Source organism: Castor canadensis, chromosome 16, assembly GCF_047511655.1.
Source record: "Castor canadensis chromosome 16, mCasCan1.hap1v2, whole genome shotgun sequence".
NCBI classification, from domain to species: domain Eukaryota; kingdom Metazoa; phylum Chordata; class Mammalia; order Rodentia; family Castoridae; genus Castor; species Castor canadensis.
Genome location: NC_133401.1, coordinates 70,850,502 through 70,864,534, shown reverse-complemented (window position 1 = coordinate 70,864,534; position 14,033 = coordinate 70,850,502). Strand labels below are relative to the sequence as shown.

Sequence of the window (14,033 nt, the reverse complement as noted above, 5' to 3'; positions counted from 1 at the left end):
GAGGTTTTTTTGGCCACAGGAGATTTCTGATGAATCTGTGTCCCAAAGAGGGCAACCACCTCATTCTCTCCCCTCTCCTTGTTTCCTGCTCTTCACATGACATGCTTGCTCTGTCTTCTTGTTTTCAGAATGTACATATGACTGCAAATATGCCAGTACCAAGAGATGATGGGATGGCCGTGGGACAGAGCCTTGGATGGGCATAGAAGAGGGAGCTGATGAGTAACAGATATGGGATCACTGAGTGATACTGAGGGTCACATGATCTTCATGTGATGAATCTGTGATTCACCCCATGGTACACCTCCCCCCAGACATTCTTCTCCATCCAGATCTGGTATGCAAGTCAGGGTGGTGATCACAAAGTTTCAGGAAATTGAGGGCACTAGTGACTGGACAGGTTGCTGAGCTGATGGAGAAGTAAGCAAAGTTAGGAAGGAATTATAGATGGAAAGAAACTGGATAGTAGAGTCTTTTGAGGTCTCACAAAACAAATAATGGATTTATATTTAGGGACAGTGGTGGGGTCAGGGTAGTACACAAACTGTGACCTCACAGTTAGACTTCTAGAGTTAGTGAGGCATCAGGCTGTACTAAAGATGAGAGAAGGGACTGGAAAGAGAGTGTCTAGTGGAGTCTGTATCCTAGACCTCACTTAATACCATCCTGAGTATGTGCTAGGAGATAGGGTGACCTCTGTACCTAGTTCAAGGGAAACGGAATTTCCCTCACAGTAACATATTCTCTCTCTCCTTTCCTTATTGTGATTAGTGGATTTGTGTCTGGACCCAGACATGGCTCACCTCCATCTCCCCATCTCATCTCTGAAAGCTGTATCCTATAAGGATATTCTTCGGTGTGTTTCCTACTTGGAGAAGAGATTTTTGATAACCTGTGCAGTGACTTCTCCAGGTTTCCAAGCAGGGAAATATTTCTGGGAAGTGCTGGTTGGACACAATAAAATATCATGCTTGGGAGTGTGCGAGGATAAGCATGGACAGGAAGAAGCAGTAAGGAAATCTGAATCAAACAAATGGGTACTGGATCATTGGACAAGAAACAGAAAATTGGTATTTTGTAAATAATCCAAATAGATTCTGTCTCTAAGAAACATCCCCACATGAATGGGCATCCTCTTGGACTATGAGGATGGGATATGATCAGTCCCACATTTGTACTCTGACACATCAGATTAAAGGGTTACAATTGAAGGCCCTACATCCAGCATAATCCATATGATGAGGAAAATGTAACTCCCCTTGTCATCTGACCAATGTCTCAGAGAGAGAAGCCTATTTTCAAAATGTCTCCACACCCTCCCACCTAGAAAACAGAACCCTCAATTCCTTTCATCTGCAAAAGAGTCACACTTCACACTCTCCTTTAGGTGCTATGTTTTCTTTCCCAGACCCAGAACCCTGCACAGCCAGAAGAGATGGGTTTTAGGAAAGAGGATCCATCCATGTTAAGGATCAAGGCTGTCCTGAGGTGTAGAAGGAAGAAGTTAGACATAGGATTTAGTTTGTGAAAACTCCATTCAGCTGTGAGATCTGGGATGAGTCTCATGCTCCTTGTTAGTTGGGACAGTGATTTGCACCTCAAAAATCACGGTGAGGTATAAAGAGAAAATGTGCATCATGCTTGCATTTTGTTAATGGCATAATGTTTACAAATGATGTATTCATAGATTACATTTGCCCTAAATGACCTCTATCTCACATTAACACAATTTTCAAATAACCTGTGTAGGTATTAAGAACCTATTCTGTGCTAGGCAGAAGAATTGAAGAGGAGTGAGCATTTCCTAACTCATTCAATCAGATCCACATTAACAATACCAAAATTAACCAAAGATATTATAGGAATAGAAAACTACCATGTCCCAGTGAACGTTAATACAACATTACTGGGCAAAATTTTAGCAAATTATATCAAACACTATATTTAGCAGTTACAGTGGTATACACCTGATTCCCATCACTTAGAAGGCTGAGGCATGAGGATGATGAGTTTGAGGCTAGCTTGGGCTCCATAGCAAGATTCTTTCTCAAAAAAGATGAAAGAAAAAGAAGCAAGGAAGAAAGGAAGGAAGGAAGGAAGGAAGGAAGGAAGGAAAGAAGAGAGGGAGGGAGGGAGGGAAGAAGAAAAGAAGGAAGGGAAAAGGGAAAGGAGAAAGGAAAGGAAAGGCAAAGAAGGAAAGGAAAGGAAAATGAAGGGAAAGAAAGACTAGTCTGTTCAAGGCCAATGAATCACTACCGAGCGTGACTTATCCTGTTAATACAGAATAGGTATAGTAATATTCACTATCAGCCAATATAATTCACCACACTGACAAGCATCATCATACAAAGAATACTTGAATAGCTTTTAAGGATATTGTAGTAAGTGAAAAAAACGGCTATCTCAAATGGTTATACATGCATGATCTTAGTTATAAAATATACTCAAAATATACATAAATGGAGAATAGATAAGTGATTGAGAAAAAGGATGAGAAAGTAGAGGGTGGGTGTCCACATAAAGAGAAATGAAGATGGAGATCATTTATGGTGATGGATCCATATTTTGATCAAAATTATGGATATGAAATATATATGCAATAAATTGCAGAGAACTGCATAGACATATGCACATACACACACTGTGTGGATGAAGAAGCTGTGATGTCTGTCTAAATATTGTGCCAAGTTTACTTTCCTGCTATTAATAATGTGCTATAGTTATGTAAAATGTTATCATTGGAAGGTATTTGGGATTACTATTTTTGCAACTCCCTGTGCCATTTATTTTTAAACAAAAAATTTGATTATAACCCTACATTGTCTGAAAATAAAACGCTTACTGGAAAAAGTGATTCTATTGGGATACAAGCTATTAAACAAGCATTGGTAAACCAGTTCAGAGATTTAACTAGTGTAATTCAATAAAACAATAATAAAACAGAGGTGTCGGCATGATGGAAGAGTAGGGTGTGCCGCCATCCCTTCTCCCACAGAGATAACAAGATAAAAAGAATATGTTGATCAGAATGCCTCTGTGAGAATTCTCAAGTCCATTTTAGAAATATAGCATGCAGGTCATCATAAAACCAGGAGAGGATTCGGTGAGAGAGACAGGAAAATTCATGATGGTTTGCACATCACCTGTGTCCCTCTCTCAATCCATCCTCATGCAGTGAAACTGGGATGAAGTGACACACAGAACATACTCCATTATGATGGAAACAAAGGATTTCTTGGTGAATTCTACATTCTAGCAAGTCCAGGAGGTGCCCTGGGTATTGGTTTCTGTGTTGTCTAACTTGGAGTGCCAAAAAGATGGTCAGCATTGCTTAGAAACTGCTGAAAAGATGAAGTGGTGTCAGGGTGGTGGTAGTCTATGAAGCTTTAAGCTCTTGCTCACACAGAGACACCTAGTTGACAATTTATGAACCAGAATACCCTGTGAGAGCTCTAGAGAACAGCTGAAAAATCTATATTACCTAGACCAATGTGAAACCAAGAAAACATCCCACTAAAATGAAAACTTTAGAGCACTTTACAACCACCTGGGCCCTACATAAACACAGCACAGTGCTGTGTCCCACACATTGGGGATCCTCAGTCGGGATGGAAATGAAAGATGGGCCCTGTATTCATTGTTCTGGCTTGCTTTAGGGGCAGCTCAACTGACTGACTGCTTTATCTGTTGCTTTAATTCAGAGCATTGCTGGAACTGGCAGCATAATTTGGACTTCCATTCTTCCAATTATATCTAAATTGACCCTGTTTCCAAATAAAGTAACTTTCTGGGGTATTCGGAGTTAGGACTTCAACATATATATTTTGAAGATAAACAATACAACATATACCACTACTTTCAGCCATAAAAAAGAAGAACTCTCTATGAAATGATAGGAACCAGGTGCTATGGTGCCAGTGCATTTCCAGCTATAAGCTAGGGCAGGAGGATCCCATGAGCCCAGGAGTTTTGAGGCCAGTCTGGGCAGCATAGTGAGATCTGGCCTCAAGTAATATAGGATAATTTCTGAGATGCATATTAAGTATGGTAGCAAATGTCTGTATTCCTAGCACTTGGAGAGCTGAGGCAAGAGGATCAAGAGTTCAAGGACAGCTTTGGCTGCATAGCCAGACTCTTTCTCAAAAGAACAATGTTCAGGGCTGGTAGAGGGGCTCAAGTGGTAAAACTGACTGCTTAGCAAGTGTGAAGCCCTGAGTTCAAACCCCAGTATCACCACACACACACACACACAAACCAAAAGCAATGTTCCAAGTAATAATATTTTATAATTTGTGTAAGAAAGTCTGAAAAGAACATGAGCTAATTTGTGAATATTCATGTCCCTTAAAAAAAGTCCTTAAAGTTTGCACCAGACCACTAATATGGCTGGCTGTGGGAAGTACCTGGGTTTCTGGTAAGGAAGGTATACAGGAGATTTTGCAATGTGTACCCTTCCTCTACTCCTTGCATTTTGTACCAGGGGAAAATACCATGTATTCAAAAACAAAATTTAAATGTAATAAACCTAAATTGGATCATATTGCTAAGCTGAGGACACAAACCACTAAAGAGTTTCCCAGAAATTGGGTTTCGTAGCTTGCTTTCTTCTCTAAATTTGCAGATTATTTAATATGCTGTTATACAATTCAATGATCTGCTCTGGGGCTGTCTGTCCTGACTGTAGGTCAACCAATGGTCTTTCTTACATTCTTTGTGGCAGCTTTTTTAATTTGCAGGAGTATTACTTTTCTCTTTACTGCTTTCCCTTCAGTGTGGATTTCCTTTCACAACTGGAAGCTTTACACTGCTGTGCAAAACCTGTATGGCAGGTGGCGCTGTTGAGCTTGAGCTGAAATGGAGAGAGGGATGGATCTGAGAAAGTTGTCATCAGCAGCTCTGGAAGGCTAAGTCACAATTCCGAGGAAAGGTCTAGAAGGAAAAGTAGCCGCCTGCTGTCCTCATTTCTGAAAACTGTGCAAAAGGAGTTGTGTCTTTTTTGTTTTTACAAGTCCTGATTGAAACTTGCATCTGAAATAATAACAGCAAGAACTTTTATGGGGCTGTGTGTGTGTGTGTGTGTGTGTGTGTGTGTGTGTGTTTGTGTGTGTGTGAAACTATATATTCCCATTCTGCAGATGGGTAGACAAAGAAAGTAAGCAAATTACCCATGGACACAGATTGGCAGTTTGAAGCTGGGATCTTTGACATCTTTGAAATATTCTGTTTTCAGCACCTGCAAAGTTGCTTGTTCTCCTGGAGAAACTATCCCACAATTGTCACTCAGAGACCACAAAACACAGAGCAGTGGCTGCTGGGTTACCATACAAGCAAGAGGGAAAAGGTATCAACAAAAACTAGTACATATTTGTAATTTCCAACAGCCTTTGGAATCAGTGGGAAGTCCACTTGTTAGTCTTCAAAGGTATGTCTCACAACACTGGGTCCTCTGAGTTTTTGGAAATTTTTCTGTTTTCAGGTTGTTTTTGGCACAAAGTTGGCATCTCTGGGTCACCTCTTGAATCGCTTGATATAATTTTAGTTCTGGGAGACATGGCCTGAAAAATTCAGTTAGTGCATCACGCCCATAATTAGAGCCTCAGAGAAAGTAGTTATTGCTAACATGAACTTCTCAGGTAACAAGAGGACTCCATGAGAATTTATCTTCCAGTGAGAGGAAGGGTCCCGTTCTTTAAAGCTCTGTTCTTGGGCTCTTCTCTTACTTGCTCTGAATATTCAGGCAGAAAGAAGGCAAGTCAATTTTAGGTAGCAGAGGGGAGAAAACCACAGTTCTGCACACAGCTGCTTTGGCAGATTGATGAGTCAGGTGGTTGCCTTGAGATTTTACAGTTTCCCCTTTGATGCTCAGGGCAGTGCATGATAGCCACCTCTTTTGGTGTGAGGACAGTTTTCATATCTCTTGAGGATGTTTTTGTCCTTACTATTACAGATTAGAAATTTTCTTTCTCTCCATATAGCTCCATGGACATGAATAATCAAGAAGACATACTTTGAGTCATTATAATTGTCACCCTTCTTCTCTTATGAAAGCTTAGTGGCACTGGCGAAGGCTACTAGTTCAGCATTTTGGGACGACATATCTTCTGGGAGAGCATTTGATTTCATGACCTCTTGTAGAGTCATTACTGAATACATAGCATGTTTTTTTCCATGATCCATGAAGCCTTTTCCATTCAGGAAGAGTTTCCAATCTGTGTGATCAAGTGATTGGCCCATCAGCTCCAGCAAAGACAGCATCAAGAACTTCCATGTATTTGTGGTGTGGGGGTAGAAGCTTAGGTCCTGCAGGCAGCAGGGTGGCTGGGTTTGAAGCTGATGTTGTTTGAAGGATTGCATTAAGATCATCTAGCAATATAACCTGATATCTCCCCAGCCTCCCAGCAGTTAGCCAGCATCTGCTCTTCTGCTCCAGCAGATATAAGACCTGATGTGGCACATGCACAGTAATAGAATTTCTCAGCTTCCTTCAGAACATCACAACTGGCTGCTACTGCCTGAGACAAGGAGGCCATCCCTTGGTTGTGGGGTTCAGTTGTTTTAGGAATTATGTTGCAGTGTGGGAAACTTAACCCAGTAACTGAATAAGAATTCCCAGTCCAATTCCTTGTTGCTCATGCATTTACAGTTGAAATGCTTTTTAAGTTTAAGCAGTCCCAACTGGGGGCAGACATCAATTGGTTCTCTCAAGTTTTATAAGTAGTTACACATACCATTAATCAAAGTAAAGGCCCAAGCTCTGTCACAATTAAAGCCTCATATAGAGGCATTACTAAAAGTCCAAAATTTGCCTAACCTCCAGAGCGGGACCATCATGCCAGCTCCACCAATAACTAGATGTGTGACTTTAGGCGACACTCAACACAAGTACCTCAGTTTCCCCAGGCATAAAATGGGGAAAAGGATAGTGCCCACCTCCCAGGGTCATGGGGACCCTATCTATGTATATGAATCCTAGTTAAATCAGCAAAGAGTTCATTCCTGACACCGATTCTCCTACCTGACAAGATAAGGTCAGTATGAAAGATGTAAATACGACAAAGAAAACTTCAGTCTTACACTAAATCTGAGAGGAAGCAGAATAGGAAATATTAAATCCATTTTATTTTATTAATATAATTTTAATAACAAAATAAATAAGGACGGATAGAAAAAGAAACAGTGTTGACAAAACTTACTCAGAAACAAAAATGTAGTAGTCTTTTGGAACTTTTGTAAGTTTAAATCAAAAGTATGTAAAAACCATAATACTCAGTGACTGAATTGAGTTTATTCTGGAATGAAACGTTAGATCAGCACTGGGATATAAACTAATATAATTATTAACTTAATGATTAAAAGGAGACCATTAATTTTCTTAATTGTTATAAATAAAACAAGGAGAAAATTTAATACCTATTTATGGCATAAAACATAGTAACACAAAAGTAAAAGAGGGCTTGAAGTTTAGGTCAGTGGTAGAGCACTCACCTAGCATACATGAGGTCCAGGGTTCAATCTCCAGCACTGAAAAACAAACAAATAGAAACATCTCAAATATTTAGGAAAAAGATATATAAAAATAGCTATAGTAGGAATCATGTTATTTAAAATAAGGAATTTAATAAATTGATTGTATTAAACATTTCTGCTCAACATGAACACACTAGCCATTGTAATCAGAAAAGGTTGTAACTTTTAGAAAAGAAGTAATATGTGTGTGAATAATATGGCCATTATTCACAGATTATATGATATATACATATATAAACTTAAGGAATATTCAGATAAAGTACATTCAAATAAATTTATTTAGTTCATAATAGTTCATCATGACATGTGGTATAAGATTAATAATAAATTGCATCTGTAAACACAGGAAAACAACCATGCCATTTGCAGTACCAACATAAATATGTTAACGAAGTCTGATAAAATTTACAAACCCTTATCAAAGAACATTATAAAACTTTATTGGAGACACTAAAGAAAAGTGATATAGGAAGAGAGATGTAACATTTTAAAGAAATGCATATTTTAAAGTTATCATTTCTCCCAGAATTCATCTATAACTTAAAATTCCATTCAAAATCTCAGAGGAGCTGGGCACAGTGGCACATGTCTGTAATCTACCACTTGAGAGACTGAGTGAGAAAGATCAATGTAGCCTGGGCTACAACACCACCAAGACAAATGTCAGAGGACCTCTTTTTGGAATTGGACAAGTCAATTGCAAAATTTATATAACAAAGCAAGTGACCAAGTGATAGGAAGACACAGTTGCAAGAACAAGTTATATATAGTCTTTGATATATAAAGACATATCTCTGAGCTGTTATGAATAAGCCAGTCAACAATTACTGCCAGAGAGATAGACAAATGGAACAATGTACAGAACAGAGAGTCAGGAAAAAAATCCAATCCTAAACATAAGAATAAAGGTGACATTGCACGTGTAAAGGACAGTCCATTCAATAAATGATGCTGTCACAGTTACTCATTCAGAAGAGAATAAAATCAAAACTGTGTGACTGGGGTCCTAAGACAGAGGCTCAATTCTAGGGGATCCCAACATATCAGTCTTAGTCACTCACCCCAATTGACCAAGCAGGTCAATACAGGAAAGGTATTTATTCAGTACAGCCATACCAGGAAGGAATTCTAAACCCTGTCTTTGGAATACTGACAAGGGCTTTGGTGTATAGGACAGTAATAAAAGCAAGTGTTGGGGGTTTGAAAACCTGGTGGTCTTGGTCAGGAGAGGTCTTGTTAATCATTATCTCAAGATTGGTCATTTCCTTGTTGGCAATAAGAAAGTTGTTACTGCTTAGGGAGGTAGTTTAAATTCTTATCACAAGATGTTTATCAATCAGACCTGTTGTTCCTGGTCCAAGGAGACTGCAGGAAAGAATAACTTATAAAAAGAACAAATCATAAAGGTAAGATGGAGTCAGTTAGGTCAATGATTGTGCCCCGCTTTGAGCTTAGGGTAATGATTAATGATGACTAACTGCTGCTCTGATAGTCTGGAACAGGACATTGTAAAAGCTGGCAATTGACAATCTGTTGATTATAGCATCCCTGCAAATCTTGAAAGTATCTTAATTATTCTTATCTTGGTGTTTGTAACCTGAAGAGGGATGATTACCACTTTTAGAAGAACACTCCTCAAATAATTAACATGTCTGCAGGCAGGGGTGAACAGGAATTGGACTCAGAGTTTAAGGTAGCAAAAGGATACAGATGCAAATGAAAGCAGACATGCCAACCTTTTATCCTGTTTTTTAATTATCCAGCAGGTATCCACAGGCTCAAATGAAGAGTTAATGCCTTTAGCCAAATTAGCCTCTAACTTTCTGTTACAACTCTACCTCATTTTTATATGTAAAATAAAATCCAGATGGTACAAAACTTATACAAAAATACAAAGTTTTAAACCTGAACAAGAAATTATAGTTAAATACCTATTTCTTCTTTGGGTATAAGGAGAGTCCTTAAATGAAAATTAAATTATCTTTGCTGTTCAACAATCACTACAGGGTTTATGTGACTGTTTTTCAGTTTTTCTAGCCCTCGCCCTGTAGACTCATTTCTATTTTACTGCTGATCTTCTTCTTTGTCTTATGTGGTGTTACCATTTGGCAGAAAATTTTGTCCTCCAAAATTCAGTGTAAGTGAGGGAGAGAGATGTGTGGGCCCATGCTAATTCATGCTTGTAGCAGCGCTGGAGTCACAGATGCTCCTGGGCACCTGATCTTTTATTCCAGATCTAGGATCCTGGGACTTTTCACTTGGGTCATAGGGACAACAGTCTTTCTGACTCCTTCAGAAAATGCCTCACCCTATCAACAACAAAAACCCCAAAACCAAAACCCCAAACAATATTCCAATAAGAGTTTTTATCCTCAAGAAACAATTTCTTCCTCCTGGAGTGTGACACAGCCTTTTGAGAACACATATCATAACTCTGTATCTTTTACTCACACACCTTCTCCTTCCCTAACCTCAATTTTCCCTTCCACAGAATCCTAGATAGCAGTTTCTCTCTTCACAGTGAATGTTCCTTATATCTTGTCTACCCCAGGTAGAGACACTGGCAAAGGGATTGGGGGTTGGGTGGAGCACAGAAAGAGTACTAAGGGATCCCTGTCCTTTAGATCACAGATTATCCCATCTGAGGAAGGTGCCATGGTTGTATTTACGTCTTTCACACTCCTGTGTTGACCATTAAGCATTCTGCTTCTGTTTCAGGGAACATGCAGACAGATTTAGGTAAGTGCTTCATGTTTTGAGCCATCCATACACACCTGTTCTGGATTCCTCTCTGCTCCACTGGTTGAGCCATCTATATGCAGTTGTGGCTCCAGACTAAATGGGAAGCTTGGGCAGAAAATGCAAAGAGCTGACTCACTCTCTGCATCAACTAATTATTTTATTACCAGATAAATAGGAGTTTTGTGCTTAAGGTGGGCAACAGGGTCTCTAAGCTCCTTACAATTGTTTATAGTTTTCCTGCTGATGTATTTTATGGAGGGAACTCTCCATTCATGAGTTTTTTTTAAGGGTATGTGAATTCAGGATGGTAAAAATGCTGCAGGACATTTCCCTGGCTTGATTCTTTGAACCTTTATTCAGATCTGTATCACTTCTGAATATTCTTTTTTGTTTCAGCAAATCTCCAGGAAAGTCTAGGTAAGAGCACATTCATAATTTTCCTCCCACACTTTGCCCTGGACCCCAGTTCCAAGGATTGAACCTTCTCTGTGTTTTGGTTTCAGATGAGAAAAGAAGACATACACAGGCAGGTAAGGAAATATATTCTTCCTCCACTCCCCACTTACCTTTCCCTTCCAAATCCATAGTTTAGGGAATCTAACAACAGGCCCATGGGTCCCTGCAGATGCTAGCTACTGATGGGGATCCTGAAATTGTTGCAGACATGGGTAGGTGCACTTTGTAGAGATGCACCATAATCTTCATCAGAATTCTTATGGATCTGGAATACCCCAAAAGGGCAATCAATGGAAAGCATTATGGAGATGTCTCAAAAAAGCTAAAGATAAAACTGTCATATGATCCTGTTATACCACTCCTGGGCATCTACCCAAAGGAATGTAAGTCAGTATAGAGACAGCTGTATACCAGTGTTCATTGCAGCACTATTCACAATAGCCAAGCTATGGAAACAACTCAGATGCCCTACAACTGATGAGTGGATCAAGAAAATGTGGTATATATACACAATGGAGTATTACTCAGCCATAAGCAATAATGACAACATGTGGTTTGAAGGGAAATAGATGCAATTGGAGGACATCATATTAAGTGAAGTTAGCCAGGCTCAGGACACAAAGGCTGCATGTTTTCTCTCATATGTGGAAGATAGATCCAAAAGATAGAAATGTACATAAAAACAAACATGATCAGACACAAACTCATATGCAGAACAAGTTTGTAATAGGGGAACTACTGTATGGAACTTGGGGAAGGAGGGAAAGGAAAAGAGAACAATAGAGCAGCAACAATATTGTGAAGCATAACATCTGTGAACATAGAGGAAATAAGGATATGTACCGAAAGCTGTCGAAAAATGAGGGGTGGGAGGTAAAGGGGTAAGGGAATGTAATGGAAATGGTCAACTGGACCAAAGTAAAGTATTCTCACAGCAGGGATACCCTTTGAATATCAACTTAGATATTAATAATGAAGAAAGGACTGTAATATAGGTATACAGTAAGGGGGGTACTTGGGGGGGAGGAGGGTGAATGAAGTAGATTAAGGTGATAAAATATGATTGATTGATTTCATATACAAACTAGAACAGTAAAATCTCTTGCAGTACTTTTAAGTGAGACAGGGAAGGGGTAAATGGGGAGAGACAGTGAAGGTGATCTAACCAATGTACCTATTTGTAATTGTCACAATGAATTCCCCCTATACAACAAATATATCCTAATAAAAAATTAATGGGAAAAAGAAGGGAGATCACCCTTGGTCTTTTCACCTCTTTCTTCCTCCTGTTTATCATGTGAGCACTGAACTGCCCAATCTGTCTGCTTGTTTTCAGAATGGAGAGATGCCCGGAAATATGCAGGTACCAACACCTAAGGAGATGACAGTAGGACAGAGCTTCCAGTGGGCATTAAAGAGGGAGTGGGCCAGTAACAGATTTGGGAAACACATGACCTACAGATGAGAAATCTGTGATGTTCCTCTTCAACCCCAGAGTGCAGCTTATCTCAGACACATTCTTGATTCAAGTCTAGTAGGGGAAAAGGCAGGGCCCAAGTAGACAGTGTGGGGATCATAAGCAAAGCTTCAAGAAATAGAAGGTAGGAATAAGGGGAAGAAAGTACATTTGGGCAGACTAGGTAGATGAGAGGATGGTGGATAGTGGGGTCCCTTGGGTCTCACAAACCAAAGACAAGATTAAGTATAGAGAGGTTGGGGTGATGGATAGGAGTTATGACCTCACAGTTGGCATTTCCAGTAATTGATGAGGTTACACAAATAATGAGGGAAGAGTCCCAGTGCACTGTCTATTGGAGACTCCAGCTCTGGGACCTACCTGATCCCAACCTTAGACAATCAACATTGAAAGGGGTCAACCTACTGTCCCAGGCAAAGTCCAATAACTCATGCTCCCGCTCTTCCCTACTATGCCCCAGAGAAAGTGACTCTGGACCCTGACTCGGCTCACCCTCACTTCTACACTTCTGATCTGAAAATTGAATCATCTATGACTATTCCCCAGGAAGTGGCTTTCTCAGAGAAGAGATTCAGAAGGACATGTGTGGTGGCTTCTGAGGGTTTCCAGAACGGCAAACATTATTGGGAAGTAGATGTGGGATTTAACAATAGATGGTATCTGGGAGTATGCAGGCATGATGTGGACAGGAAGGAGACAAATGTGAAATTGTCTTCCAACAATGGGTACTCGGTCCTTAGACTGTGGACAGCCCAACAGTATTTCACAGTCGGTGTTAATAGAGAAAGTGTATCTGTAAAAACTCCCCCTAGGAGAGTGGGGGTCTTTCTAGACTATGAAGGTGGGTCCATCTCTTTCTTCAACATAAATGATCAGTCTTTAATTTCTACCCTGAAGCATCAATTTGAAGGCTTATTGAGGCCATACATCCAGCTTCAGATACATGGAGAGGAACTTTTAAATCCTATATTAATCTGTCCAGTGCCCCTGAAATAAGAGAAGCTTTTTCTCAAAGGGTTTCCATGCTCTGACACAGACAAGTGAGTGGACCTCTCCATAGGCAATAATCACACCTCTCATTCTCATTTAAGATATTAATTTTTCCCCTGAATGAGAGTTCTACAGTAGCCACAGTGATGGCTGCTACATGAGGTGAGAAAAACCCATCCATGTAGAGTCAGGGTTCAATGCTGGTCTGAGGTGGAGAAGAAAGAAGGTTGTTGTGGATTTAGTTTGTGAAAACTTCATCCAGTTAAGAGACTTTGGACCAGCCACAGCCTCATGGGTCTGAATCTGTTACAATAGGATGATGACTCCAACCTCAGGAGCCATGTTAAAGATTAAAGAAAGTGATTGTGAAACATTTGCATTTTGTTAATAGCATAGTGTTTATTGACAATGTCTTCTTTAATTAAGAGTATTGTAGCAGTGTCAATTTATTGGCTTAACAGTGTGCTATAGTTATGTAAGTTGCTACCATTAGAAAAAGATAGATATAAGGTATACAAACTATTATTTTTGCAATTTCCCATGAGTCTGTAATTATTTCAAAATAAAACATTGTAAAAGTCAGCTGTGAATCTGTAATTATCTCAGATTAGAAATTTTAATTATACAAAGGTGGTTCAAGTGGGAAGCAGTTCAATGTGTATGGCAATTAAAATAAGAATATGTTAGAGTTTCAGAGATTTGGCTAGTGTTGGCCCACATGAAATAATAGTTATGTAGAAAGCTTTTGAGGATTTCCGTACTTAGCGATCTGAGACAGGCATTCTAGGATACATAGTGAGAACTTGTATTAAACCAAACAAAACCTAATAAGTAAATTTTA

General features: G+C 39.5%; 1 protein-coding gene across 1 annotated transcript in view; it reads left to right on the top strand.

Moving 5' to 3' along the window:
- The window catches only part of LOC109678581 (butyrophilin-like protein 3), a 46,098-nt gene extending 32,326 nt beyond the window's left edge, over window positions 1-13,772 (top strand). Inside the window, exons 4-6 of the mRNA XM_074057409.1 lie at window positions 10,246-10,266; window positions 12,062-12,088; window positions 12,663-13,772. Coding sequence (XP_073913510.1) covers window positions 10,246-10,266; window positions 12,062-12,088; window positions 12,663-13,198 — 584 coding nt within the window. The 3' untranslated portion in view covers window positions 13,199-13,772. The remainder of the gene's footprint in view (window positions 1-10,245; window positions 10,267-12,061; window positions 12,089-12,662) is intronic.
- Window positions 13,773-14,033: the final 261 nt, after the last annotated feature.